At 37.4% G+C, this 25,815-nt stretch overlaps 1 protein-coding gene across 1 annotated transcript in view; it reads left to right on the top strand.

The window, feature by feature from the left end:
- The window catches only part of ARFGEF1 (ARF guanine nucleotide exchange factor 1), a 97,879-nt gene extending 73,328 nt beyond the window's left edge, over positions 1–24,551 (top strand). Inside the window, exons 21-39 of the mRNA XM_086740920.1 lie at positions 326–484; positions 858–1,008; positions 4,444–4,534; positions 5,723–5,763; positions 5,864–6,033; positions 6,674–6,825; positions 6,987–7,159; positions 8,201–8,361; positions 9,038–9,168; positions 10,742–10,871; positions 11,520–11,655; positions 11,743–11,881; positions 16,756–16,825; positions 18,766–18,895; positions 19,738–19,877; positions 20,187–20,355; positions 21,194–21,332; positions 22,271–22,388; positions 23,107–24,551. Coding sequence (XP_086597046.1) covers positions 326–484; positions 858–1,008; positions 4,444–4,534; positions 5,723–5,763; positions 5,864–6,033; positions 6,674–6,825; positions 6,987–7,159; positions 8,201–8,361; positions 9,038–9,168; positions 10,742–10,871; positions 11,520–11,655; positions 11,743–11,881; positions 16,756–16,825; positions 18,766–18,895; positions 19,738–19,877; positions 20,187–20,355; positions 21,194–21,332; positions 22,271–22,388; positions 23,107–23,271 — 2,565 coding nt within the window. The 3' untranslated portion in view covers positions 23,272–24,551. The remainder of the gene's footprint in view (positions 1–325; positions 485–857; positions 1,009–4,443; positions 4,535–5,722; positions 5,764–5,863; positions 6,034–6,673; positions 6,826–6,986; positions 7,160–8,200; positions 8,362–9,037; positions 9,169–10,741; positions 10,872–11,519; positions 11,656–11,742; positions 11,882–16,755; positions 16,826–18,765; positions 18,896–19,737; positions 19,878–20,186; positions 20,356–21,193; positions 21,333–22,270; positions 22,389–23,106) is intronic.
- The last annotated feature ends 1,264 nt before the right edge of the window (positions 24,552–25,815 follow it).

Below are 25,815 nucleotides of genomic sequence, written 5' to 3'. Positions count from 1 at the left end.
TTCTTCTGTAACAGCATCCTGTTTCCCAAAAAAGCCCCCCCAAAAGACCAAACCCAGAAACCTAACAACAACCTACGTGTTCTGTGCTGTCAGACATCACACTTCATGTTCCTGAATAGAGGGAGCCCAATTTTATGCCACAGCTTACTACAGAAGAACAGGAGATATTTTCACTGTATAGAATTTCACTATATAGAATGCTTTGGAGATCTAGTTCTAGGAAGAGCAAGAAAATGATGCAGTTGCTGAAATCACACGGATTGTACTAAGAAGAAGAAACTGAGAAAATACTTTTTTTTTTTTTTTTCCCCCCTCTCATTTGTAGCTCGAAAGAGACGCCTATGTCCAAGCACTAGCAAGATTTACGTTACTTACAGTGAGTTCTGGTATTACTGAAATGAAGCAGAAGAATATTGACACAATTAAAACTCTCATCACAGTGGCTCATACCGATGGAAACTATTTAGGAAATTCCTGGCATGAGGTACCAGAGTCATTTGTACTTAAACTGTAAGAAAGTACATGTACTGATTTTGAACACAGTAGTGTACTTGTTTGTGCATAAATACAGTGCTTTTTAGATAAGTGCCAAGTATATGCTTCTGTGTATACATTATGTAAAATTGCACGTTATGCAACCAGTCAAAGGAGCAAAACTGTCCAAGTGAGAATAAAATTGTAAGAGACTAATTCAATAGTGTTTAAATTAATATTCATTTTAGAAGAACAGAAATACTTGTCTGATCTTGAGTGTTAGAATTTTTTTCTTCTAATGATCTGCCTAAAGATTTTTATTTATTTGTTACTATTTCAACCTGCTTTTTACTGATAAACAACTTCTTTATTCTCTGGAATAGATTCTGAAATGCATCAGTCAACTTGAACTGGCACAGTTAATAGGAACTGGAGTAAAACCTCGCTACATCTCAGGGACAGTGCGTGGCAGGGAAGGTTCTTTTACTGGAACAAAAGATCAGGCACCTGATGAATTTGTGGGACTGGGTCTGGGTAAGTAATGCAGATATGAAGTATTTAGTTTAACTGGCTTTGTTCAGACAGATATTAAAGCTTATCTTTAGTTTTCTGTTGAGGTTCAGAGATGAGATTGTGAAGTAGTCCTTGTAAAACTGTCTTAGCCTTTGAATAGACCTGTTCCTATTCCTGGAATATTTGTTTTGCTCTGCTGAGTGTTATTGCTAGGATTGGAGAGGGGGAAGTGTAAGAAAATGAGACATTATTAATTTCTGATAAAATATAGCTGACCAAGTAAGAACGGACTGCTGATGGTATGACCAGATTTAATAATAGTGCACCAAGTATTTTACCAAACAAGCAGGTTTGTGTGTTAAGCATCTTGTTGTGAAACTTTGTGAGAAATACACAGTATTCAAACCAAATGGGAGATTAATTTAGCTTCAGTTCTGAAATTCTGTTTCCTCCTTTTTTGGTTACTTTGGTACTGAATAAGTGCCTTTTTTAGGTTGGCCTGACAGCCAAAATTTACACCATAGATGAGATGATGTTTCCTATCCTCCTAGAAAAGTATACCAATCTTACCTTAAAGTATCTTAAAAAGGTTGATTTTTTTTTTTTAATAGGAACGCAGTTAAAGACATACAGTTGTAGGGTAGTAGGAAACTGTGGAAACATCAAGGAAGTATATATAACTCCGTTTGACTGTTAGAAAGTTTCAGTTTTAGTATGATGCTCAGTATCTCCTCCCTTTTGAACAGCTTCACCCACAGTCAGTGTTCCCTCAATTTTTCTTTTTGGGGGGGGATTTGTGTAGTTTTTTTGTTGGCTTTTTTTTTTTTTTTTTTTTTTTTTTTTGAGAGGTTATGATTATTTTACATTTCCCTGATCTTAGCCCTCGACTGATCCTAATTGTCTGGCTTTGTGTTCTCCTCAGACAGTTTTTCTTATTCTGCAGTCAGTCCTTTTCTTTCCATTGTGCTCTCATTTGGCCTGCGTCTGTACTCCCCTCACCTTGCCAAGAGCTGCTGAAGGGAAACCTTATGCCTGGAAATTAATGTCTGCCAACGTCTCATATACTGAGCTTCTTCCTGCCCTTCTAATATGCATCCTTCAGTTGAGTGTTCCCTGATGACCTATCCAGCTTTGCTATTTCCAAATGCTGGCAGTTTCTCTACACTGAAATGACTGGCCTTTAAAAATTTTAAGTCCCAATAGCTCAAGAATGTAAACTGTAGTCAGGTGTCTCTAAATCATACTTGCTAGTAGTTGGTGTAGATCCAGCTCGTAAAGACTTTTTTTCCTGTCTGTCAACTACATTTCTAAGGAAAATAGTCTATGCCCAAATACATAAAATGTTTCTCTGAGTTTAATTTCTGGAGTGCCTGTTACAGTGCACATATGGAAACTTAAGCATTTTCTTTTAATAATATCATATCAGTCTTGCAGGAAAATGCTCAATTCAAAGGAGTTTGGTTTTCATGCACTTAGGGGCTGTTAGAAGATAGTCATTTTCTCAGCTCTTTTAGTTTTTTCACTTTTCTCCACAAATGCTGTGTTGCAGGTACTTTAATTTTCTTTCTGTGATGACTCTCAAGTATCCTTTGGAACTATGGCTTTCCCTAGAAATCTACATTCCTGTGAAGAACCCATAGTGTATACATCCATATATACAGACACATAGTTTACAGCTTCATCTTTCAAACCTGCTTGCTAAATCAAATGTACATCAGCAACAGCAGCATTCACTCTTCCTGATGTAGCGTGTGTTTTTTTAAAAAACAGAACCAACTCCCAAAACCCCTTTGCTCATTTACTACCAGAACAATTATTAAGTTGTGCATTCTTCAGGCATCTACATGTGAATGTCTTCATCGCTCTTGCATTATCTTCCTGCTGAGGCCCTTTTTTGTTTACTTGAAAGTTCAAGGCATCAGAAGCATGTGGGTTTTAGAAGTAAACAAATAAGCTTATATTCCTTTGCTTCTTTGGTAGGAATGTTGTCTTACTTGGAGTTGTAACTGTGAAGTTCAGCTTGTTTCTACTCTAAATTCTGTTTACAAAGTTGGAAGCCAAAACCTGCTGCTGTGAGTAGGTCGTGGCCAAAGTGTACTGCTTAAGTAATCAGAAATAGGAATCTGAGGAATCTGTTTTTCATAAAGAAGAATTATATAGGTGACTCTTTGTTTCATTGTAAAAGATCTCATAACTGTTGGAATATAAATCTACTCTCTGTTTAGGTTTTCCAGCATTGATTATAAAGCGTATGATAATAAGGAATTCAAATGTAAACTACCAGAGTGGGTTAGGGTTACCTGACTTCTTGGAAATAGCCCTTCAAATTCACTGTACACAGGTGCTCATTTGATATGTTTCTTAGCTGACGCATTACCAAGATCAAGCTAATTGCTACTGGCAGCTTGTGTGCTTAGAAGAGAATTCTTGATCAAACACAACAGTATTGTAAGTTGCTGAAGTACTAGTGTAAGGTTATGTACTAGTATAAGGTTATGTATGTATGCATCTATGTACAAAATGCCCAAGAAAATTACTTCAGATGGGTCAATTTATCTAGATTTGACAGTCAGTCATCTCCAGCCGCCTCCAAGCGTGGAGCACAGCAAGACTCAGAGGCAGGCTTCAGTGAGGCAGTCTGAAACATGAGAACTTTGCATCTCTGTAGAGCTCTGAGAATTGACCTTTCAGTTTTCTGTTCTCCCCAGTGTTTCTGATAGGCTGCCTAAGAAAAAAAACCCCTAAATACAGGGTAGGTGGAATTACCCAGAAAGGTTTCGAGATTCCTGCTTTTTTTTTTTTTTTTTTTTTGGGTGAGGGTGGAGGGGGGCTTAGGGACTGCCAGAAGTTTCAGAAATTTGCTCTCTGTGAAGTCAGCATTTTCTTAACGTGCACTTTCCCAGGTGTGGGTTACAGTTTCTAGCCTCCAAAGTAAATATTACTATTTTTATTTACAGGTTTTTTCTCACTATTGGTAGGTGATAATTTTGCTGTACTTGACATGTAGCTTTAGGAATGAGTTTTGGTGGGAGGTCTTCCCTATGAATTATTAAAAAGAGAACCTATTAGGATGGATTTACTCACTGCTAATAAAGTGTGAAAAGTTCTCCTCTGTGCGGTATTCTTTATCATATGTTGTGTATTTTCAGTAGCAGAATTACCAAAGATCCATTGAAAGATGGAGAGAAAAAAGTGGTTCTTGTGCTTTTAATTTTTTTCTGGGACTAACATAGTTTATACATGGAGAGAAAATCTAAATAATTATGGCTTAGACCAGCATGCAGCTGTTTACTGAGATGCCCAGTTCATGCAAAGGAAGTTAATAATGTACTTCTCTGTTTTGTGAATTAAAAACCATACGTAGTTATACTGGTAGTGGCACAACTTCTCTTCCTCTTTCTTCCCAGCCTTTTCTGTGTTATCTCATACCCATTTTTCAAATTCTGTTCACTGTAGTTGGTGGAAACGTGGATTGGAAGCAGATTGCAAGTATTCAGGAATCCATTGGTGAAACTAGCTCCCAAAGCGTTGTCGTTGCTGTAGACAGGTATTGTATTAAATTTGCTGTTGCCCTCTCAAGCCTTTTAAACAATACTTGAATACCCTCTGCTAATAAGAGGACATTATTAGTTTACCCCTATTTGGAAATAACTACATAAATATACCATATTAAAGTGCTTTTGGTTTTGTGGATTTTTTACTTTTTTATGGGGCAGAAGTATTTTTGCAAGAAGGAACGGAACAAAGATTAGACAAGAGGCCTTTTTTACTGATACAGAATTGTTACAGGAGAGTTGCAGAATAAAGACTGCTGTACTATCTGGTGAATCTTGATTTGCTATGTATAATAACGTAGAGCAAATATCATTTTGCCGTAGCACACAGACCATTATTGACAGACCCTTTTTCTCCTAAATGTAATTACTGACTCCCTGCTTTCCTCTAGGTTGTGTAGATATTGTCTGAAATTACCAAAATTATTATTCCAGTCTTCCTTTTCATGAATCATATTTATCCTAACTGGATTTGATCAGGCATAGTACCGATCATAAACGTTCTCTGTTTATATCATAAAGTGCTGATCAGACTGGAGTGTTAATGGGTCTTGCGCTCTCAGCATGTAAGAAGGCAGAAAACATCATTTTCTTAATGGTTGTCAAAACTGACAATCACAAAGTGGTATCATTCTGAAGGCTTACAAGCATTTCTGTGATTGAGTGTAGGCAGCAAGATTGATGTCAGTTCAGTGAAAGTTGCCTTGCAGGAAAATCACATCAAGCAAATGGGAGGCTTAATGTCAAGCACATAATAGCTTTTTAGGTTTGCAGTGTTTCTCCCCACTTAATAATGGGAAGTGTTTAAAGTATCTGTTTTTAACAGCAAATAGGAGTCATGCACTCTGGAGAAGTTTGACTTCTGTACTTGGAGCAGGGCTGAATAGTTTATAAACTGCTGACATTGTTCATCAATCACTGCCAGTGAGTGGACAGCATTAGAAACAATGCTCACCTCCCAGTCTCCACACATGCTTATGGGAGTTATTTCTAGATACTCAAAATAGTTGAAATATTTCTGATTTTATTGTCAAAGCTCAGTATTTTTCCACATTTATTGTTTTTTTTAATAAGTAATAGTAGTCAGAGGTTGTCTGTATATATTTAAAATAATCTTGAACACATGTTTAGTAGGTGCCTTTTAAAGAAATTGTAACGATATCTTAAACTGCACTTTACAGAATATTTACGGGATCTACAAGGTTGGATGGAAATGCTATTGGTAGGTTTTATCTTTGTTTTTCCCCTCTCTGTAAACTACAAAGCAACTTTGTCTTAAACCTTGAAAAAATATTGCATTAAAATCTGTGGTCATTCAACAGTGGATTTTGTTCGCTGGCTTTGTGCTGTATCTATGGATGAACTACTGTCTGCTACCCACCCTCGAATGTTTAGTCTGCAGAAGATTGTAGAGATTTCTTACTACAACATGGGTCGGATAAGGCTACAGTGGTCTAGAATCTGGGAAGTTATCGGAGATCATTTTAATAAGGTATCCCTGTTAATGATTATATTGCATAATGCTTGAATTATCAATACAGCTGAATTTTTTATTTAGGGATTTGTTGGAGAAGCATGAGCTCAGCTGAATTACACTGTTTTTTTCTGTACTTCTATATAAGTAGCTTAAAACACAACAAAAATTGTAAAGCTGGAAAGGCCTGCAAGAAGGCAGAGTTACACAATATAATAAATAAAAGCAGGAGTATACATTAAGTTATTTGCCATGACCTGAGTCGAGAATTGGCTGCATTTAGTTATGTGTTCTGATTTTTGGGGATGTTTTATTAACCTTGGGATAAGAGGTTATTTTCTCTTCAAGTCTAAACTGACGTTTTATCAGGTGAATGTTTGACATGCGTTTTTAATACAGCATGTTGAAGTCTTTCTAGACAACTTGCTTATTTTTAGAAAGTTTTAAATGCTGGGATATATAATGTAGAAAATAGCAGGAAGTGGTTGGGGATTATTGAATTGCATTAACCATGTGGTTTATGGAATTGGCCACTGTTTAATTTTGTTAATTTTCTAGTACTGCTTAGTTCTCCATTATCAAGTGTAAAGGCAACTTGGGCTGAATCTGTAAGAATGCTGATGCAAGCTTACTATACATTTCTGTTCTACATTACCAGGTTGGCTGCAATCCCAATGAAGATGTAGCTATTTTTGCAGTAGATTCGTTAAGGCAATTATCAATGAAGTTTTTGGAAAAAGGAGAACTTGCTAATTTCCGATTCCAGAAGGACTTCCTAAGACCGTTTGAACATATCATGAAGAGAAACAGGTAATAACATACAGTTCTCTGAATCGCCTAGGATCATAAGCACCAACTTCTGCAATTAGTGTTTCAAATTGCTTTTGTAAAATCATTTGCTGGAGAAATATGCTATTCTAATTGATTATGTAATTTAGTTTAAACAATTACTGTTTATTATCTTAATTTAGGTCTCCTACTATTAGAGATATGGTGGTACGGTGTATTGCACAGATGGTAAATTCCCAGGCTGCTAACATTCGTTCTGGCTGGAAAAACATTTTTTCAGTATTTCATCTCGCTGCCTCAGATCAGGATGAAAGTATAGTGGAACTTGCATTCCAGACTACAGGACACATAGTCAGTGAGTATTGATGATCTTCAGCCGACATGAAAGTGTATGTGACTCTGGAGGCTGAGAAGCTTTGTTTTTCTGTTGGTTCTGCAGCCTGCATAGTAAAGCTCCCTTCATGCTTTAGAACAAATATTTTACAATTTTCAAACAGTCCTCTGGGAAAATACTTACAAAAATAATTCAATGAGATTATTGTCATCTGTCTTCCTTTATGTCTTTAAAAAAAACCCTTTTGTCTGTAGCATTTTTTAAGGTCCCTTCCAACTCTAACCATTCTATGATTCTATGATTCTAAGTCGACCCTTACATTATTTACTTAGTGTCAGCGAGTAACTTTTTTTTTTTCTTCCCCCCCGCCCCCCCCCCCCAAAAAGTAGTCACTTTATGCTTATGTTGTTTTCTTAAATTTTTCCTTATTTTTGAATTGTGCTTGTCTATTGCTCTGTTTAGGAGAAAGTGCTGAGCTAGGTGGGACTATTTTTTTCTTTTTTCTTTGTTTTTTTTTTTTTTTTCCCCCCTCCCTTGTAGTTTAGATGTCAGGCTCTAAGTGCCATAAGGGATCTCTTACTCTGTCTCAGTCTCTACAAGTTGCTAAACTTTTTCAGCATTGATGGAGAATGTTTGGGGTTTTTGCCTCATGAGTGACTATTTAAAATCAAAGCAACAGGACCATATTGCTGAGGGAAAGAGAGGTCCTTTTGTAAACAAAATTCAGTGCTTTATATAGCCCTCTTAAGCTCTGATCGCCCATACAGTTAAGCAGTAAACCTAGTGCTCTGTTCTTGCTTAACTGTAAAATTTGCCTCCTTTAGACTTTAGATAGTACCTTTATTTATTTCAGATGCTTATTTACTATCAAAACAGAATGCCCTCTAGGTGATTTTTTTTTTTCTTGAACATTCTTTTTTTAGTTCTTGTTAATACTCTAGCATTTGATAGCATCAGTCAACAAAGCAGTTTCACATTACTTCTATTACAATCAGTTCATATTAGAATTAATAGATTTTAAAGCATAACACTTTTTTTTTTCTGTTAACACTTTTCTCCCAGCAATTGTATTCGAAAAACACTTCCCAGCAACCATAGATTCTTTCCAGGATGCAGTAAAGTGCTTGTCTGAATTTGCCTGCAATGCAGCATTTCCAGATACCAGTATGGAAGCGATCCGCCTCATTCGCCACTGTGCAAAATACGTATCTGATAGACCTCAGGTACAGTCTGTATTAAACTAAATTATAGGTGCTTTATTCAACAATTATTTTATAAAGAAAAGATTACTTGTGCTAACCTTATTGGCTTTCCTTCAAGTTCCAGAGATTAGTGAGAAATGTACTTTATTCAGAAGCAATAGAGGTATAATATACCACAGACTTTGAAAGTATCAGCAATTTAAATATTTTATTTTATTTTATTCCCCCTGCCCACCTTCGTCCGCCCAGTTCAGCTGGTGGCTGGCTTTCCTGAGAGCTGCTGGAGGTCAACATATTTCAGGCTTTGCTCTCTACTGAGAAATGTTGTGAAGAATGAGTAATGGCATAAGTAAAAGACATCTGATATCCGCAAAATGTTTTGGTAGATCCTCAGTTTCAGTGCTTTCTTTTCAAAAAGAGAGTAAGAGGCTCAGACTGAACTGCAAGCAAAAATTAATGCTTGAATGTATCATCTCGGGGCTTTTTTAGTTTATTTTTTATAGTATACTAAGCATAACTTTTGAAAAACACTTCACTTTCTCAGTATTATTGTTTTGATTGCCAGCTCACCTAATTCAGAGTGTGTTCAGAGTGTAATACTAGTACAGCAGAGATTGTTATTTCCAGTCCAAATTGTGTTTTATTTTGAAGAAACTATCTCTTAGGACTCTGTATAACCCTGTGTTTGCTTCCAAAGGCATTCAAGGAATACACCAGTGATGATATGAATGTAGCTCCCGAGGACAGAGTGTGGGTGCGAGGATGGTTCCCAATTCTGTTTGAGTTGTCCTGTATCATCAATAGATGCAAATTAGATGTAAGAACCAGGTAACAATCAGTATTTGTAATTAAAATTTTAAAAAGCTTATTTTACACTTTTAGAATAGAAACAACTCTTGTTACTGAATGTAACCAGTCTATAATGACTTACGCATTTAATTTAGGAGATACCACTGTGAGAACACCAGGCTTTTTAAAAACACTTTTAAAATAAATGTTGGAATGTAGAAATTAGGCCTATGTTCTTTACATAAGAAACTTTAATCTTCAGTTATAAGAAATAGTGAATTTATGTGATTGTGATTGCATTATATTAAGAGGTAAGTATTACATTTTCTTAAAGTCAAATACTCTAACTATTTTCAGTGCCTGTTTAGGATCAGTAGCCGTGAAATCACAAAGATAAAGAACTGTTTAAATAGTTCATTTGAAAATAAATTAAAGCTTAAGTAAATTAAAATATAGTGACTGTTTTCTTTTTATTATAGAACCTGTAAACTGTTTAAAACAGCTCAACTCAACTTACAGTCACATGAGGGTGGAGGCAGTTTAAGCATAGAATGCAGTAAATTGTAAAAGTCAACTTTTAACTTTACTAATATATAACAAACAATCATTATTTTAACGTGGAAGATCAACTCTAGATGGTCAATATGCAGTAAATCCCTTTCTGTTTTTAAATAAGATGTTACATTGGATTAATACCAAAAGTCTATATTTTTTCCAGTGTTAATACTGATCCTCTCTATTCCTCAGTAAATATAAATGTATGATGTTTGATTCCATGATATATACTCCTGTTACTTATTCCACTTTAGTGATTTGTCATAGTTGACCTGGGTAAGCCTTGTGTCACATTTCCATTTGCTCTGTTTAAAACAAAGGTAAAATGCTCCATGCAGTGAGTAGATTCTGTTTTAGTAGAGCCCAACAGCAAAATTCTGTTGGAATCTGCTTTTGGTTTTAACTGAACTTGTGACCCCCATTCTTGTCTACCTTCCTGTGTCTTGCCCATCATGCCCTGAGGATTTAAAAACTTTTTATACCAAGATTCATTAACTGGTTGAGGATTGCAGAAATTATTGAAAAAGGAAAGCTGTATTCTGGCTTCCTGTAAAACCTGCTTATTTTCCTTTATTATGACTTTTCCCTTATGGCTTCTCCCTTACAAAGTGTATTCGGTTGCATCTCTAATGCTAAATATGGGAGGTTGTATACAAGTCATTTTAAATCTATACACCCACATGAGAGCTGTGCATCTGCATTCCCTTTATAGCTGGTGAAGATTAATACTCATTTGGAGACCTCTGTATTTCGTGTCCGGAAATACCGGTTCCTTCATTTTTGTGGTCCTTTGTAAAGAAGTTTTTTTTCCTGTTTTTATTTGAAATTACCACAGTTACCAAAAGTATTTTCTGGCTATTGCCTGTAACTTAACAGCTTTACAAACTTTCTGCTTAATTTTAGTGTACTAGTGTGACTGATGCACACATATACCAGATCAATGTGTAATGTTCTTAACAGTGTTTGAGTTTGTTACTGCAGTTGCAGTTGGACATACTTGGTCTAGTGCAGGTCTTTTTTTCAGCTCTTAATATATGCTGTTCTTTCTTCATTTCAGGGGCTTAACAGTAATGTTTGAAATAATGAAGACATACGGCCATACTTACGAAAAACACTGGTGGCAAGATTTATTTCGAATTGTCTTTAGGATATTTGACAACATGAAACTGCCAGAACAGCAGACTGAGGTGAAAAAAGTGGGGGAAGAGAGTTTACATGAGTTCTGTAGTTACAGTAGAAAACCTGATTAGCTTATCAAGTAACGTAAGGCAAACCTCAAAACTCGCATGGTTGACCTGTGGTTCTAGTAGCCTTATTTTGTTTTATTAGCATTCTCTTGGAGGTACTGTCGTTCTTCCCATTTTTTAAGCCATCTGTAAAAGGACTAGTAGTTTACACTATGAACAATAGAAGAATAGCATAAAATGCAACATATTGAGGGTTTGTAAGAAGAACTGCAGCCTTTACACACAGTAAATCTGATATGTCATTTCGTGGCCCAGAGAGGTGGTGGATGCCCCATCCCTGGAAACATTCAAGGCCAGGTTGGACAGGGCTCTGAGCAGCCTGATCTGGTTGGAGATGTCCCTGCTCCTTGCAGGGGGGTTGGACGAGATGACCTTTAAAGGTCCCTTCCAACCCAAACCATTCCATGATTCTATGATTCTAAAAAGTGGGGCTCCAAGTTTTGGAGGTTTTGAGACATGGAAGGAAATTGCATGTCACTGTAAAGCAGTTCAAATTGAGTAAATATGTATATCTGTCTGTCTTCAGGGATGTATATCCTAAAAGTTCCGTCTTAAAGTTGTTACTTTTTTTTTTTCCTTCCCTCCTAGAAAGCTGAATGGATGACAACTACTTGCAACCATGCACTTTATGCAATATGTGATGTATTCACACAATATTTAGAAGTACTTAGTGATGTTCTTTTGGATGATATATTTGCACAGCTGTACTGGTGTGTGCAGCAAGGTAGGAGTGTACCAAGTTGTGTTAAACAATGTTAACATTTTACTATGTTGAATGTGAATAAACAAATCCACTGTTTGTCTTTTCCAGACAATGAACAACTGGCACGGTCTGGTACAAACTGTTTGGAGAATGTTGTCATCCTAAATGGTGAAAAGTTTACCCTAGAAATCTGGGATAAAACTTGTACTTGCATGCTGGATATTTTCAAAACTACAATCCCTCATGCGTAAGAAGACTATTAATATTTATACTTTGTAAAATAGTTTAGCTAGATGACTTAACTGATTTCAGACTGTTAGCTATGTAATTGGTGGGGTGAACAAAACGCTGTTATGTTATGCTTTTTCTGGCTTTTTAGTTAATAGTGGACCAAATAGAAGCAGTCTTTTTTGGAACACGATAGATTAGGTGCTGAATATACTTTTTCTGTGTTGTAAATGATAAAATGTTAAAAACTAGAAGTACCCTGTGAGAAGGAAGCAAAAAAACCACCTCAAACTATAACTGGATTCAATTTTAAAATGTTAAATTTTTTTGAGAAGTGCTATCTGATTTTTTTTTTTTTTGGTCGTTTTCTTTTTATAATGGAAGAATGCTGTCGATACACAGACTTTGCAATTTGTAGTTATGTGGGAAGCTTTTTCCACGAAATACTAGCTAAAATACTGGAGCAGTCCTAGGGATTTAAGTCTCTGTGGTTGATGGTTAACTTCCATCATATGTTTCTACCAATCCTAATCTTTTTATGAAAGTTATCTTGCATATTTGGTAACTGTCTTTCCCTTCATGTTATAACTCTATGTGAAGTTTCTTGTAACAAGACTGTACTATTCTGAGTAGTATGTTTTACAACATAGAGTAGAATAACAAGAAATCACTTCCAGCATTATACCAAAGACGAGGTTTTTTTTTTCTCCTGACCTTTCGAAACTGAGGTGAAACACTGCTTGTTTTCAAACTTAAGAGTCTTAATGTTGAACTGTTATGTTAGTACTTGTCCTCCGTCTGGCAGCTAGTTCACAGCATTTGTGTCTGGGTATCACCTAGTTCAGACTTGAAGAAAACTCAAGCAAAAGGGAACTCATTTGCGTATCTGTCTTTCCTTCATTTTAAAGTTACCTATCAGATAGCACTGTAAGAGATCTTCATTCATGCTTAAAAGATAAGGTAATCCATATGTCACTGTGTCACCTACTTTTCTATGTGAGTGACTATGAAGTCATTGCATGCAAAAAATAATAATACTAAAATAAGGCTGAAATATCTAAGAGCTAGGAAGATTTTTTTTTTTTTTTTTGGCATTTTGGTAACTGCCAAAAATAAGATTTGAAACGAAATCTCTGAATGTAAAACTCCAATTGAATTGGCCCTAACTTACCATGTCCTGTACTTAGATTTTTAAGTGAATACTGACTAGCAGAACGCTTGCTTTGGTTTCCACATATGATCCAAGCTTAGGTTTCTGAGTATTCTTAAAGTTGAATATTAGAAACCCTTTTAGAGCAGCATTTTTTATATCTTAATCTTTAGACACATTCAAAATACTTTTGTTGCCTTTAGCTGTATCTGATTTGAAATATGTGCATCACTCCCTTTGATGTTCATGGCACTTCTGCTTTTCAAATGGTTTCTTTTTCCTAGGAGAGCATCTGACGACTCCTTCCGTAGATTTCCATTGTTTACTTCCTATCTCCTTTTAAATCTTTCTATGCTGTCTTTCAGAACTTCATTCTATTATTCCTTCCTGTATTTCGGGGAGGTTCCCAACTTTTGCAGGGTAAAGTAAATCTTACGTGCGTTTTATAAGTGAGTAATCCCTTGAGCATATGTGAAAGTACACCTGCTCTTTTCCAAGCAATTGCTGGGTGACACAAACTGCTCAAAACCATCTTTTCACTTTGACCATACTTGATTAAAGCTGAAGCCTTATAGATGGGTAAGAAAAAATTATGATAACAATTTACAGTTATTCTTTTGTATCTTTAATGGAGACTTTGTAATTTTTTTTTCCTTCTCTTTCTGAACTCTGGGAGGGTGGTACTTTCTCCTTCTGTACAGCTCCTTTTTCCCTCCCTCTCTTTATAGGGTTTAGTTCTTCTTCTGTGACTCCTCGTTTGGCTGGCGTTTCTTCCTTGTATTTCTAGTCCCTCTATTAGCTTTGGTTTTGCTCTGGAGCTTTTCTTGCTCTCCCAGCCTTAATATTTTTTTTTCTTCTTTTTGACAATGCACTTTTAATGCCTAGCTTGTTCTGGAGCCTGCCCTAGTACTTATAGAAGGTGGCAAACACTCCTTTTACCTTTGTTTTCCCATGTCTTGAAGTGGCACAATAGTTATGTTGAAATGAAGGCAGAGACAAGTTGTGCAGTGGTATATATGACGATTTTATGGGCAAGTACTTTATTGCTAATTATCTTTAAATATTCAGATGCTATGAATCTCTGGAGAGTAAAGTATCAGGTTATTATTAATCTGATCCAGTAGTTTTACATCTCTTCTTTTTTAGCATTTGTATAAAACATCTTCCAGGTATTGTGTAATTTAATTCTTCAATTTAAAAGTTGTTGCATTGGCTGCAGGAATTCTTAGTTGCAGTACTGGCCTTTGCTGTTTTCTTGGCAAGTTAGCATTTTGCAAAGAGAGACAATCATATTATTTCCTTGTTTGGAAAACTTAGGACTAGAATATTTACTCCTACCAATTTCAGGAAGAATCACTTACTGGAATAGCCCAAGCTGTACTTTTGCCAGGCTTCCAGCAAGTCATTGAGGTGTTAATAGCTGAGGATGATCTCACAGAATCACACAGAATGGCTGAGGTTGAAAGGGGCCTCTAGAGGTCATCTGGTCCAACCTTCCTGCCAAAGCATGGCTACACCGAGCAGTTTCCCCAGGACCATGTCCACATGGCTTTTGAGTACCTCCAAGGAGGGAAGCTTCACAATCTCCTTGGGCAACCTGTGCCGGTGCTCAATCACCATCACAGTGAAAAAGTGTTTCCTGATGTTCAGAGAGAACCTCTTGTTTGTGCACATTGCCTCTGGTCCTGTCACTGGGCACCACTGAAGAGAGCCTGTCTCTGTCCTCTTTGTACCCTCCCTTCAGGTATTTGTAGACATTGATGAGATTCCCCTTGAGCCTTCTCATCTCCAGGCTGAACAGTCCCAGCTCTTTCAGCCTTTCCTCATAGGAGAGGTGCTCCAGTTCCTTAATCATCTTTGTCGCCTTTTGCTTGACACTCTCCAGTATGTCCATGTCTATCTTGTACTTGGGGAGCCCAAGACTGGACACAGTGCTGAGTAGAGATCACCTCCCTCCACCTGCTGGCAACACTCTTAATGCAGCCCAGGATACCATTTACTTTCTTTGCAGCAAGGGCACGTTGCTGGCTGAGGTTGAACTTTGTGTCCACCAGGACCCCCAGGTCCTTCTCTGCAAAGCTACTTTCCGGCTCGGTGGCTCCCAGCCTGTGCTGGTGCCTGGGGTTGTTCCTCCCCAGGTGAAGAACTTTGCACTTCCCCTTGTTGAACGACAAGAGGTTCCCATCAGTCCATTTCTCCAGCCTGCCGATGTCCCTCTGGGTGGCAGCATGACCCTCTGGCCTATCAGCCACTCCTCCCTCTTACGAGTAATGCATTCTGCCCCATCATCCAGGTCGTTAATGAAGACGTTGAACAGGATTTGACCCAGTACACCACTCGTTACTGGCCTCCAACTAGACTTTGTGCCCCTGATCACCACCCTCTTGGCTTGACAGTTTAGCCAGTTTTCAGTCCACCTCACTGTTTACTCATCCAGCTTCATTAGATCATTTTAATAGTTTCTGTGATTCTTCTTTTTATGTAATTTCTATTCTGTTTATAATTTTTTTTAATTGAAACTTTTTGAAGCTTAGTGAGAGAAAGTCTGAGTTTGTTGGTGCTGAGAAAGCCAGGGTGAATGCCCTCTTTTGTTTAGGAAATTCAGGAATCAGCATTGGTTCTTTGCGCAAATTATGAGACAGCAGAGGCCAGATAATCATAATGTATCATTATTCCAGTATGTCCTGTGGCAGATGGAAATTTAAGACTTTATAGCCCAAAATAAACTACACTGTATTTAACAACCTCTGATCTAGAATAACCTGTAATTTATGTCCTGGCAGCTTTCAAGAATCAATTAAGTTCTTTGCTCTACTTCATTTGTTGTCTCTTACTTCTTTTTCATTTGTTACATGCCTCAAGATTTTGTCTTTTCTTATCTTTTTAGTTGTATGGAACTCAGTGATATGTGAATTTAGGATTCTTAACACAATGAGAAAGATCTCACAAAATGCAACACGTCGTCCATCAAGCGTTACCTCACACAGGTTGAGGCTAAATAGTTTGAGAGTTTAACAATGACAAATAACTTTAGTCTTACTTTGTAGCAATAGTTTTGATAGAACAGAAGATAATGGGACCACTTAAGTTATTTAATCCAATTTCCCTCAATTCTTGGCAGGCAAGTTACAATCCTTGTAGAAATTTTTAGTGCGTAAGGTGAAGAGCCTCAAGACAGCAATATGCTATAGGAAAAAAGCAGGGAAGAGATCAGAAGTATTGTCAGTGGCTTGGTACCTGAATCCTAAGTGGAAATAGAACCGCAATGCTGGAACAAACCCAGCCAGAGAATGCAAAACATCTCCAGCCGTTCATGTTCATTTGGTCTGGGGTAGATCCGTTCATTATTCCAGGTAAAGGCAGTGTCAGAGAACAAGACCCACTAATGGCACTAGAGCGCTGGCATTCTGCCTGTTGCCACATCCAATACTTCTGAGAAAAATTAATCCACCTCCACAGAATCCAGTTGTTCATGATAGGCAATTGGCAGAAATGCTGAAGTTCAAAAACCACAATACTTAATTTTTTCAGTATGTGTAAAAGAACAAAATATATACTTAAAACTGAAATTAGTTTATTAATTTATGGAAGTATCTATATCCAACTCTTTTAATGTTTGGCTTCCATTAATTTAAATTAATACAAACAAAACCCCCACCATATTTAAGTGGCTTCCTTTTTAGAATATCCGTTCTGATTTGTATTTCAAACTTGCTGAATTTTGCTGGTTTTGTGTTTTCAAGGCTGCTGACCTGGCGACCAGTCAGTGGGGAGTTTGGCTCTGGATCTCCCTCTGATGCAAAAGAAAAACTGGTAAGCTGCTGAGATTAAAAAATTACTTCAAAAGCTTTCAGTAGATTAATACAAATATTGTGTGATGTAGAATAAGTAGAAAGTATGGTTAGTTTAAACTCACATTTTAGTTTTCATTTAGTTGAAAAAATTTTTCCAGATAAAGTACTGTTTAAAATTGGCAAGGAATTAAAGTGTGAAAGAGAAGAGTGTATGTGTTTGCAGCTTTCAAAATTGGCATCCGGAAGTTGGCTGTAGGTCATTATCTGTGTATGTTTTAGGTAATGTCCTGTATCTGGGGGTGTCTGTAATACTACAGTATTTAGGGCTTGAGTTTTTCTGGTTTCGGGCATGGGTTTTGTTTCATTTTGCTAAATATTCTCTTTGAAGAGAACACAAGATACAGTCCCAAAACAGCTCTACTAAGAGAGACTGACTCGCTCCATTTATCTTTATGGAGTGCTAACGTAATTTACTTACAGCAGAGTGTCAGGTTTCTGAGGGCCAGTTTCATTACACAGGTACTTTACATTCATGGGACTGAATGTGCTTACTGTAGCTTGATTCACTTATTTGTAGTGGTTTGATGTATAAAACATTTGACCTAAATGTTGGCTATGTTTTTGATCCATTTATGTCAAATATAAAAGCATGCAAACATGGCAAATATATTAAATGTCTTAATCATGAATAAATTTGAAAGATCTTTTCTCTTTGAAATAGTTTAACATGAATGTTCTCAAAAATCTTTTTTGTCTTCTGTGTAAAAGGACGCTTTACAATTTCAGAATTAACAGAACTTGTGTAATAAATATTGTTGAGGGGATACATTTTGGATCCTTTGCTCTGGTAGGATAAAATTTTTGCAGGCTTTAGATATTTCCATCTAGTTTTTGTTCAGAGAGTTCAAATATAATGAAGCATTCTGCTATCTATAGACATAATACCTATTAGAAGTACATTTATACTTAATCAAGATTAAAACCTTGATTGGTATGAGAAGTTGATACGTGCTTTATAGGAACTGTGTGTGTAGATTTAAACCTTGCTTAACACCACAGTGCAGGGAATTAACATATAGTTGCCAGTAGCCCTTGTGGAACAAATGCCAATAGAAATGCTGGGTTATTGAAAGGGACAGCAATCGCTATATATAACTGCTTTGCAGTTAATCATAACATATTTGTTATTAATTACATTCATTACATTTCCCTCTTTCAGTGAATGAAAATGAAAAAGTAGGTATTACAGCTGATTTTAATACTTTGCATTCAACTGATCAAGAAGGAAGATATTCATTTAAAAAAAAAGAAAAAAAAGCAGCTCTCTGGCAAAAGGATTTTAATTAGAGCATTTTCTTGATATGCATATATCCTCCTCCCTCATTGTTTTACTGTGGTAAATTCCTGTAATACCTACAAACATGTTAGTAGGAAATAATTCAGAAGGTTCTGGGAAGTAAAGGCAAGTAAATGTTTAAGTTTGAGAATGTCTTATTGTTTGGACTTGTTGTTTAAGAGCTATGTGCTCATTTTCACCCATTAGAAAAGGAATAGCTTCTCACAGAAGCTATTAGAGATTTTTGTTGTAGATCAAGGCAGATAACCCTGTAGCAAACCTCATTCACTTAATCTGGTGAAAGTCAAACTAACCATTGGCTGACATGCTAAATGCATGGATGGCGTACAAAAAACCTATATGCAAAATACTGCTCATTCACTTTGCTATGTAATTAAGTATTTGTTGCTTGTGACATTTTCAATTCTTATTTTATAGGTCATCTTTTTAGTACATCTTTCTTGAATGCTAATATCAAGTGTCACTAAAGTGAATGAAAAGTGCAGTGCAGAAATAGCAAATGTCTTAAGCTATGAAGAGCACAACGCTATCGACGATTAGCTCACAGAAGTCTTCTGCAAGTTGATTTTTTTTTTTTCTTCTTCTTCTTTCTTTCTTTTCAGGATACAATCTCACAGAAGTCAGTAGATATTCATGATTCTGTTCAGCCTAGATCTTCAGATGGACGTCTGTATCAACCCAGCGCAGGGTCCACAGTAGGTGAAGAAATGAGTAAATCCAGGCCAACTGCAAGTGCGTGTTTCATAGTGATTTGGCATTTAATATCTGTTAAGAGTAGTATTTAGCAGATGTTGGATATCTTTAGTTATAGCCCCAGCTATACCTTTAGAAATATGTGAAGAAAATGACATTGGTTAAATTTTTGTCTTCATGTAGTATGATAGAATTCTGTTGGACTCTTGTCGGTCCATATTTTTCACCTGTGCTTTAAAAATCTAGAGTTCGGCTGCTAACTTGCAGGCTTTTTACCCAAAGCAAAATATTAAAAATAGTACTCTCCTTATGATGCTATGTAAATTAGTAATATTTTTTTCTTAAGAGCAAAGTTCTTTCTGTGCAGAATACCACAGAAGCAATAGCTGAAAAAGTATATTTGAAGTGATTTGAAGAGCGTGTATCAAACCCTTCAGATACTTGTGCAGAGTTACACGTTGGTGCTTGAAATGTCCGTGCCTGGTGGTATTAATACCTGCCACAAACAGGCACCAGTGGTACCAGTGCTGTCTGAAGCCACCTCTGCCTGTGGACAGTCTCAGCCTCTGGTTCTTGCCGTTGCACTGATGCTAACAACAACATCCACTCGTTTTGGTGATTTTTAGGTAACATTGAATATTTGTCCAATATATGGCAGGTGACTTTAAAGTTAGGAAATAGTTTTTAAAAACCTGCCAGTTGTTAACATGGTGATCAGTCCTGGTTTTAGAAGAGTAGTTCAGATAGGTAGATTCCAGGTTTGGTTTGTGAATGTGCTTGAAGTTAAGCTGTTCTTCAACTTACCCCAAAATAGCTCAAAAAAGAAAAAAGTATTGCATTTCTTCAGTTAAGAAACATTTTTTTTTTTCTTTCCTTAAAAGAATTTCCAGAACAGAAGTTATTTGCTGCTCTTTTGATCAAATGTGTTGTACAACTGGAACTCATTCAGACTATCGACAATATTGTGTTCTTCCCAGCAACTAGCAAAAAAGAGGACGCAGAGAACCTAGCAGCAGCACAAGTAAGTAGAGCTGATAGGTATCTCTCTTTTAAACAGCTTTTTCTGTAGTGGATAAAGTTTCATAAACTCCGGTAACATCTTCTAATTTACAGTTTTTAGAAGCACTTGAGAACTTCAGCAGACTGTCAACATCTTTTACATCTCGCATTAAATTGCATTTGCTGTGCTGGGCAGCACACTGCAGAGATTAAAACATTTGTTGTTCAAAGGGATTTACATAACTGGGATGTGGGTACAACTTCTAATCCAGTTGTAAGTTTAAATACAAGTACAGATGAAAATGGGGTATCTTTTTTTTTTTTTTGATAGAGAGATGCAGTAGACTTCGATGTCCATGTGGATACACAAGATCAAGGGATGTATCGTTTTCTAACATCACAGCAGCTTTTCAAACTTCTTGATTGTCTGCTGGAATCTCACAGATTTGCTAAAGCATTTAATTCAAATAATGAACAAAGAACTGCTCTCTGGAAAGCAGGTGAGTCAGTCACCTTGGAGAAATATTTTGTGAGAATGTGTTAACTGTGCTTTGAATTGACCCAAAAATAGGGCAAAAGTACTTTGATGCTAGATGTAAAATTGAATATCAGGCTGTAACTTTATAACCCTAGAATCCCTGAGGGGAGGAGACTTCATCTGTGCAGGTGCAAATATCTTTTAAATTTCCTAAAATTTAATGTTTCACTGGGTTACTGCTGCCAAGCTGATCCCTGGCTGTAGGTGTGAGTCCTGTGCTTGGAAGTTGCAGGTGCAAAACCCCTGAACTTTTTGGGGGGGTTGTTTTACCTACCAACGTGTAAGTCAAATAAAAGGTTGGGTTGGATGGGGCTTTTGGGGCTCCGAGCAACCTGATCTAGTTGAAGATGTCACTGCTCCTTGCAGGGGGGGTGCAACTAGATGACTTTTAAAGGTCCCTTCCAAGCCAAACCTTCTGTGTATGTAATTTTCTGAAACCAATGGAAAATGGACTCCCTGTAGCATTGTGTTTAACCTATTCCTTGTACCAAAATAGCTATATTTAGTATTTTTAATGTTGAATGCCTAGTGTGAAAATGAAGCAAGCATTGATGTATGCATCCACAGAACCACTACAGCTTGCATGAGGTAGTGTTAGGATTTATGGGTATGTTTTTGCTAGTACGGACCTCCACTAGCAACTGGACTTTGCTAGTATGGACCTCCAGTGTGAGAAATTAATTACATAAGGTGGTTCTTCTAACTGTCTACGTGCAGGAGATGCTTAGAAGGAGGGGGGGACTGTAAGGAAAAATGTCAGATGAAACAAAAATCTAAATGGATGCTTGGAATTTCTCTAGGTTTCAAAGGCAAATCGAAGCCTAATCTTCTGAAACAGGAGACGAGTAGTCTTGCCTGTGGGCTGCGCATTCTGTTCCGTATGTACATGGATGAAAGCCGTACCAGTGCATGGGAGGAAGTCCAGCAAAGGCTACTAAAGTAAGGTCCATGTAGCTGAACCTGTTAATGTTATTTCTGATGTTAAAAATGTTTGGTTTTATTTAAAAGGATAGACTTCCTCTGTTTGCAATAAACTTGCCAGAGCTAACACAGTACGGTGGTGATCACCGCTAATATTACGAGTTTTTATGGTGTGTGGAGAGTGCTGTGCCTCCAGCTACTGGTGCTACTTCTGCTTTTTGTTCTCATTACATGTTTTGCAGGAGAGAACAAAGGTTTTGTCACCTTCTTTTTTTTTTGTAGCATATGTGTAGATGGGTGATTGTTACAGCTCCTCTTTAAAAAGAAAAGCAACTGTCATCTAAACCCTGCTTTTTTCTTTCAGTAGCCTGAGATATTTTAGGGAACCGATGCTGTTTGTTCTCTTCTGCAGAAATGAGCACTGAGCTTGTGGAGCCTGTGGGCATACAGAAGCTTTTGGCTTTTTGATTATTCATTACTCTGAATACTAAGGTTCACCTGAATGTTTTTAGTCTATAAAGTTGTTCAAGCAATTGTTGGAATAATAGAGGGCTTAAAACCATGGCAGTAACACATTTTAAGATTTATAGACCAGGGAGCAGAGCTGAAAACTACCTTGTTACATCAGCATGAGATTAATTTTTAAAGTCTACATATCATTTTGTCACATACATTTTAATACCTCTCAAAGAGCACTTGATACACTTTAAATATATGCACAAACAGCGTGATCGTGTTTTGTCAGCCTATTTGTCAGCAAAGTCCTGTGTCTTTGGCTTTGAGTTGAATAAAATCACTGCTTTGTATTACTGATCAGGCGTACAGTAGCTTTCATAAAACGATGCTGTTCTACACCAAGGCTCTGCGCTGGTATAGCTGCAAAGCGAAAGCTCCCTCTCTGCAGCAGAGCTCAAAATTAAATGTTAGTTACAGTTTTTTGTGTCTTTTCTCTGTAGTGTCTGCAGTGAGGCTCTGAGTTACTTCCTCACTCTTACATCAGAAAGTCATCGGGAAGCCTGGACTAATCTATTACTCTTATTTCTGACTAAAGTCCTGAAGATAAGTGATGAAAGGGTAAGTACCTGTTTGGAACGGTATTTAAGACAACATTTACAGGTAAGAAGTCGTTCCAGACCGGTTCTTCACGTGCAGTTACATACTTGACTTTAAAAGCTCCTGCTGCTCTGCAGATGCTCTGCACTTGACAGATACTGACAGTAGTAATGCAGAACAAGGGTGCAGAGAGTGATAAAATAAAACGTGTCTGAGAAAATTTAAAAGATGCTAAAATCCCTTAGAAGTGTGTGTTAAGTTGCTTTTACCCCTCTGCTGCTGAGGAAGAGGATTAGTGGCTGATACTTTTATTCAAAGAAATAACTCCTGTTTCTGCTTCCAGTGCTACATGTACATCACCTTGACATTCTCCAAAGCAATTCTGCAGTTACTAAATCCATTATTTAGATCTCCCTCTATTTCTAACAAAACTTGGCTGAAATATTAAGTGAAAGGGACCAACTCCAACAAAAAAAAGCTTAGCTGATAATACGAAAATTCTTCCTCTTGAAGAAGAAGCCTTAGCAAGGAGCTGTGTGTAGCTAGTGAGCTCAGTCAGAGTACATCCCAGCTGTCCTAGCCTTATTCTAGCACTGCTGGCTTCACTTACAAAGATGTTTCAGCTTGTCACTTTGTGGGTTTCTCACCTTGACTTGGGACCCTACTTAAAATTCTTCACTTGCAACATGCTGTATCGATACATAATAGAATAACTTTTTCTGTTTGTTTTTTTCCTCAGTTCAAGGCTCATGCCTCATTCTACTATCCTCTGTTGTGTGAAATCATGCAGTTCGACCTTATTCCTGAACTTCGAGCTGTTCTACGACGGTTTTTCCTGCGGATTGGTGTGGTTTTCCAAATATCCCAGCCACCAGAACAGGAGTCTGGAATAAGCAAGCAGTAGCAGATAGTGACTGAGTATTGCTCCTTTTAAAAGTTTATATTCCTCAACTGAAGAAAAGGACCAGGTAGCTGAGCCATTCTGCCTGGATATCCATTAAAATGGTTTCTTTGTATGGCGATGTGTATCCAAGGGTTAACAGTACAGATGCTTACAACTGTAATTAAGGCTTGCAACACTCCAGTCCCTTTATTTCCTGATGGATTATCTCTCTCAGTTTCTCTTACCTGGCTCCTGCTGAGCACAGAGCCAGTTTTTAGCACAGTCCTCCTGTCAGCACGGGCTGCAGTATCCTTTACTGTCCTGGACAGCGGTATAGCAACGGATGTTTCTGGCGGGTGTGAAAGCAAACTGTACCCAAAGAACTATATATGTAAAGGTTTGAGCTTCTGCAAGAAGTACAACTCAGGAGAGCTGTATTTTGAAGGATAAAATGTTTATAGCGAAAAGAAAATGGAGATTATTGTTCATGGTAAAAGATATTTAGCAACTATGTCTGATATTCTAAGATTTTTTTGCACACTCAGGCTGTCTGAGACATTGGTAATCATCCTTCTGTGAAAAATGTACAGAGATGCAGGTCTGTAATATAAACTCTTTAACACTATACAGTTCTTCCTGAATTGTTTTATTTCTGTATTATTGATTTGCTGAAAACCCATAACACTTCATTGTTTACCATATGCACTAGAAGTTTGGGTTTATTTTTTTGCGTTGTGATTTTTTTTTCCTTTTTTTTTTTTTTTTTTTTCCCTTTGGTTTCGTTGTAGCCCAGAAGTTAGTGTTGCTGACTTTTGTCGAGAACAGAGGTAGAAATACCACGACTGACATAACTGCCTGTAATATACCTGGTTTAGGGCTTTGAACTATAACGAGCCATTGAAGTGATGATCCTCTGAGGACTGGAACTTGAATCACTGCAAACAAGTCTAGGTTGTGTCTGCTGTCACATGTTTTTTGTTTGATGTAGATTTCACTCTTATGTACAGAATTTAATGTTGAATATATTCAAGTAACAAATCTGGCATGGTTTGGGGATGGTTAAATTTATTGGAAATGTATTCATACTGTGAATTGTGCTCTGATGGTTAAAAGACAAGATTGTCAAGCATTCTGTATTACAATGGATGTAGAAATTTTTTTCAGATGGACAAAATGTATATGGTACAGATATGTAAAGTTTTCTATGTAAAAAAAATTCTGTACAACTTTCTGTACAATATTTGGTTCTCATCTGGCATATTCTAATCAGGTTATAGGTCAATAAAGTTTTTGAACTCTTTCATTAGTGCAATCAAAACCCGTCTAATCCACAGCTACTTGTGTTACAATTCCCCTTGCCTCTCATGCTCTGGTTTCTAAGGAACAAACTGCAGCCTCCAGGGACAGAAAGGTGGGTGCCCTTTGGTTGACTGGAATATGTCTCTCTTTTAAACTTAGAAAAAGAATTCTAAGTTTAAAAAAAACAAAAAAAAAAAACAAAAAAACACAAACCAAATCCAGAAGAAAAGTGCTTGTAGGTGGACCAGTGAAATGGCCCATGTAGTGCTGCACACATAGAAGCTCAAATACTGCATTTTGCTTTCTGGGGATTAAAATATTCATATGATACAGACCAGGCGTGAGGAGCCATGGGAGGGAAAGGCTGGGACTGCAGTGCATCTGACTGCTGACCTGCAGCCAGCTAAGCCCTCAGATGAACTTTGGATATGCGGAGAAAGCTGAAGGAAAGATTTGGAAAAGGAAAGATGTGAAGAACTGAGAGCACACTGAAGAGCAGCCTGGATGCCAAAGGGAGGGTAGGTGTAAGGAAGAGTGTAATTGACTGTGCTAAATGCTGTTGAGCAGTGAGGTTAAAATAATTTAGTGGTTTCAGGTCACTGCAGAGGTGAAGGTAGCCACTGAAAGGGAGGGCTGTCTTGAACTGGAGGAAACAAATGCCAGCCTGTGATGGTCCATGACATGTACAGAACTTGCAGTTAAATGGGGCTAGCGTTTTACAGTAACACTAAATTTATGCTTCTATTGGGAGCTAAAACTTTTAATCAACTATGTCGGCCACCAGAGGAGGAAAAAAAAGACGAGTTCAACTCAACTCATGAAGCCACTGAAAAGTTACCATGCATCAAAAACAGAGGGAAGGCTGGCAGGTGACAAATTGAAGGAAAGTGTGAAATACGTAAAGGTGGGCTTCAGGAGGAGAGGTTCTGTGGTAGGGTGGTAACTGTATTATAAAAACCTTTGCCTGCTTAAAATTATTTTGACATTCCCGGCCTTGGGAAACGCAAGATGAAGCAGCCCTGAGGTAGCTACCACATGCTGCAGCCTAGGTCTGGGATTGCACTAAGATGCCTGCGTTCCCTGCTGGCCAGGCCGTTGGAATTTTTTTTCCTCTTTGGGAAGAAACAGGCTAAACCCATGATGCAGCTAAACAACACAACCTTGGTGTGTTGTCTCAGCAAGCATCTTATCTCAGCACCTGCTGTCATCACAGAACTGCCATGACTGCCAAGTAGGTAGACATAAGCTTAAAGAAGACATTTTAGT

Source organism: Chlamydotis macqueenii, chromosome 2 (genome assembly GCF_036417535.1).
Source record: "Chlamydotis macqueenii isolate bChlMac1 chromosome 2, bChlMac1.mat, whole genome shotgun sequence".
Classification (NCBI taxonomy): Eukaryota; Metazoa; Chordata; class Aves; order Otidiformes; family Otididae; genus Chlamydotis; species Chlamydotis macqueenii.
This window is presented reverse-complemented; position numbering and strand designations above follow the sequence as displayed.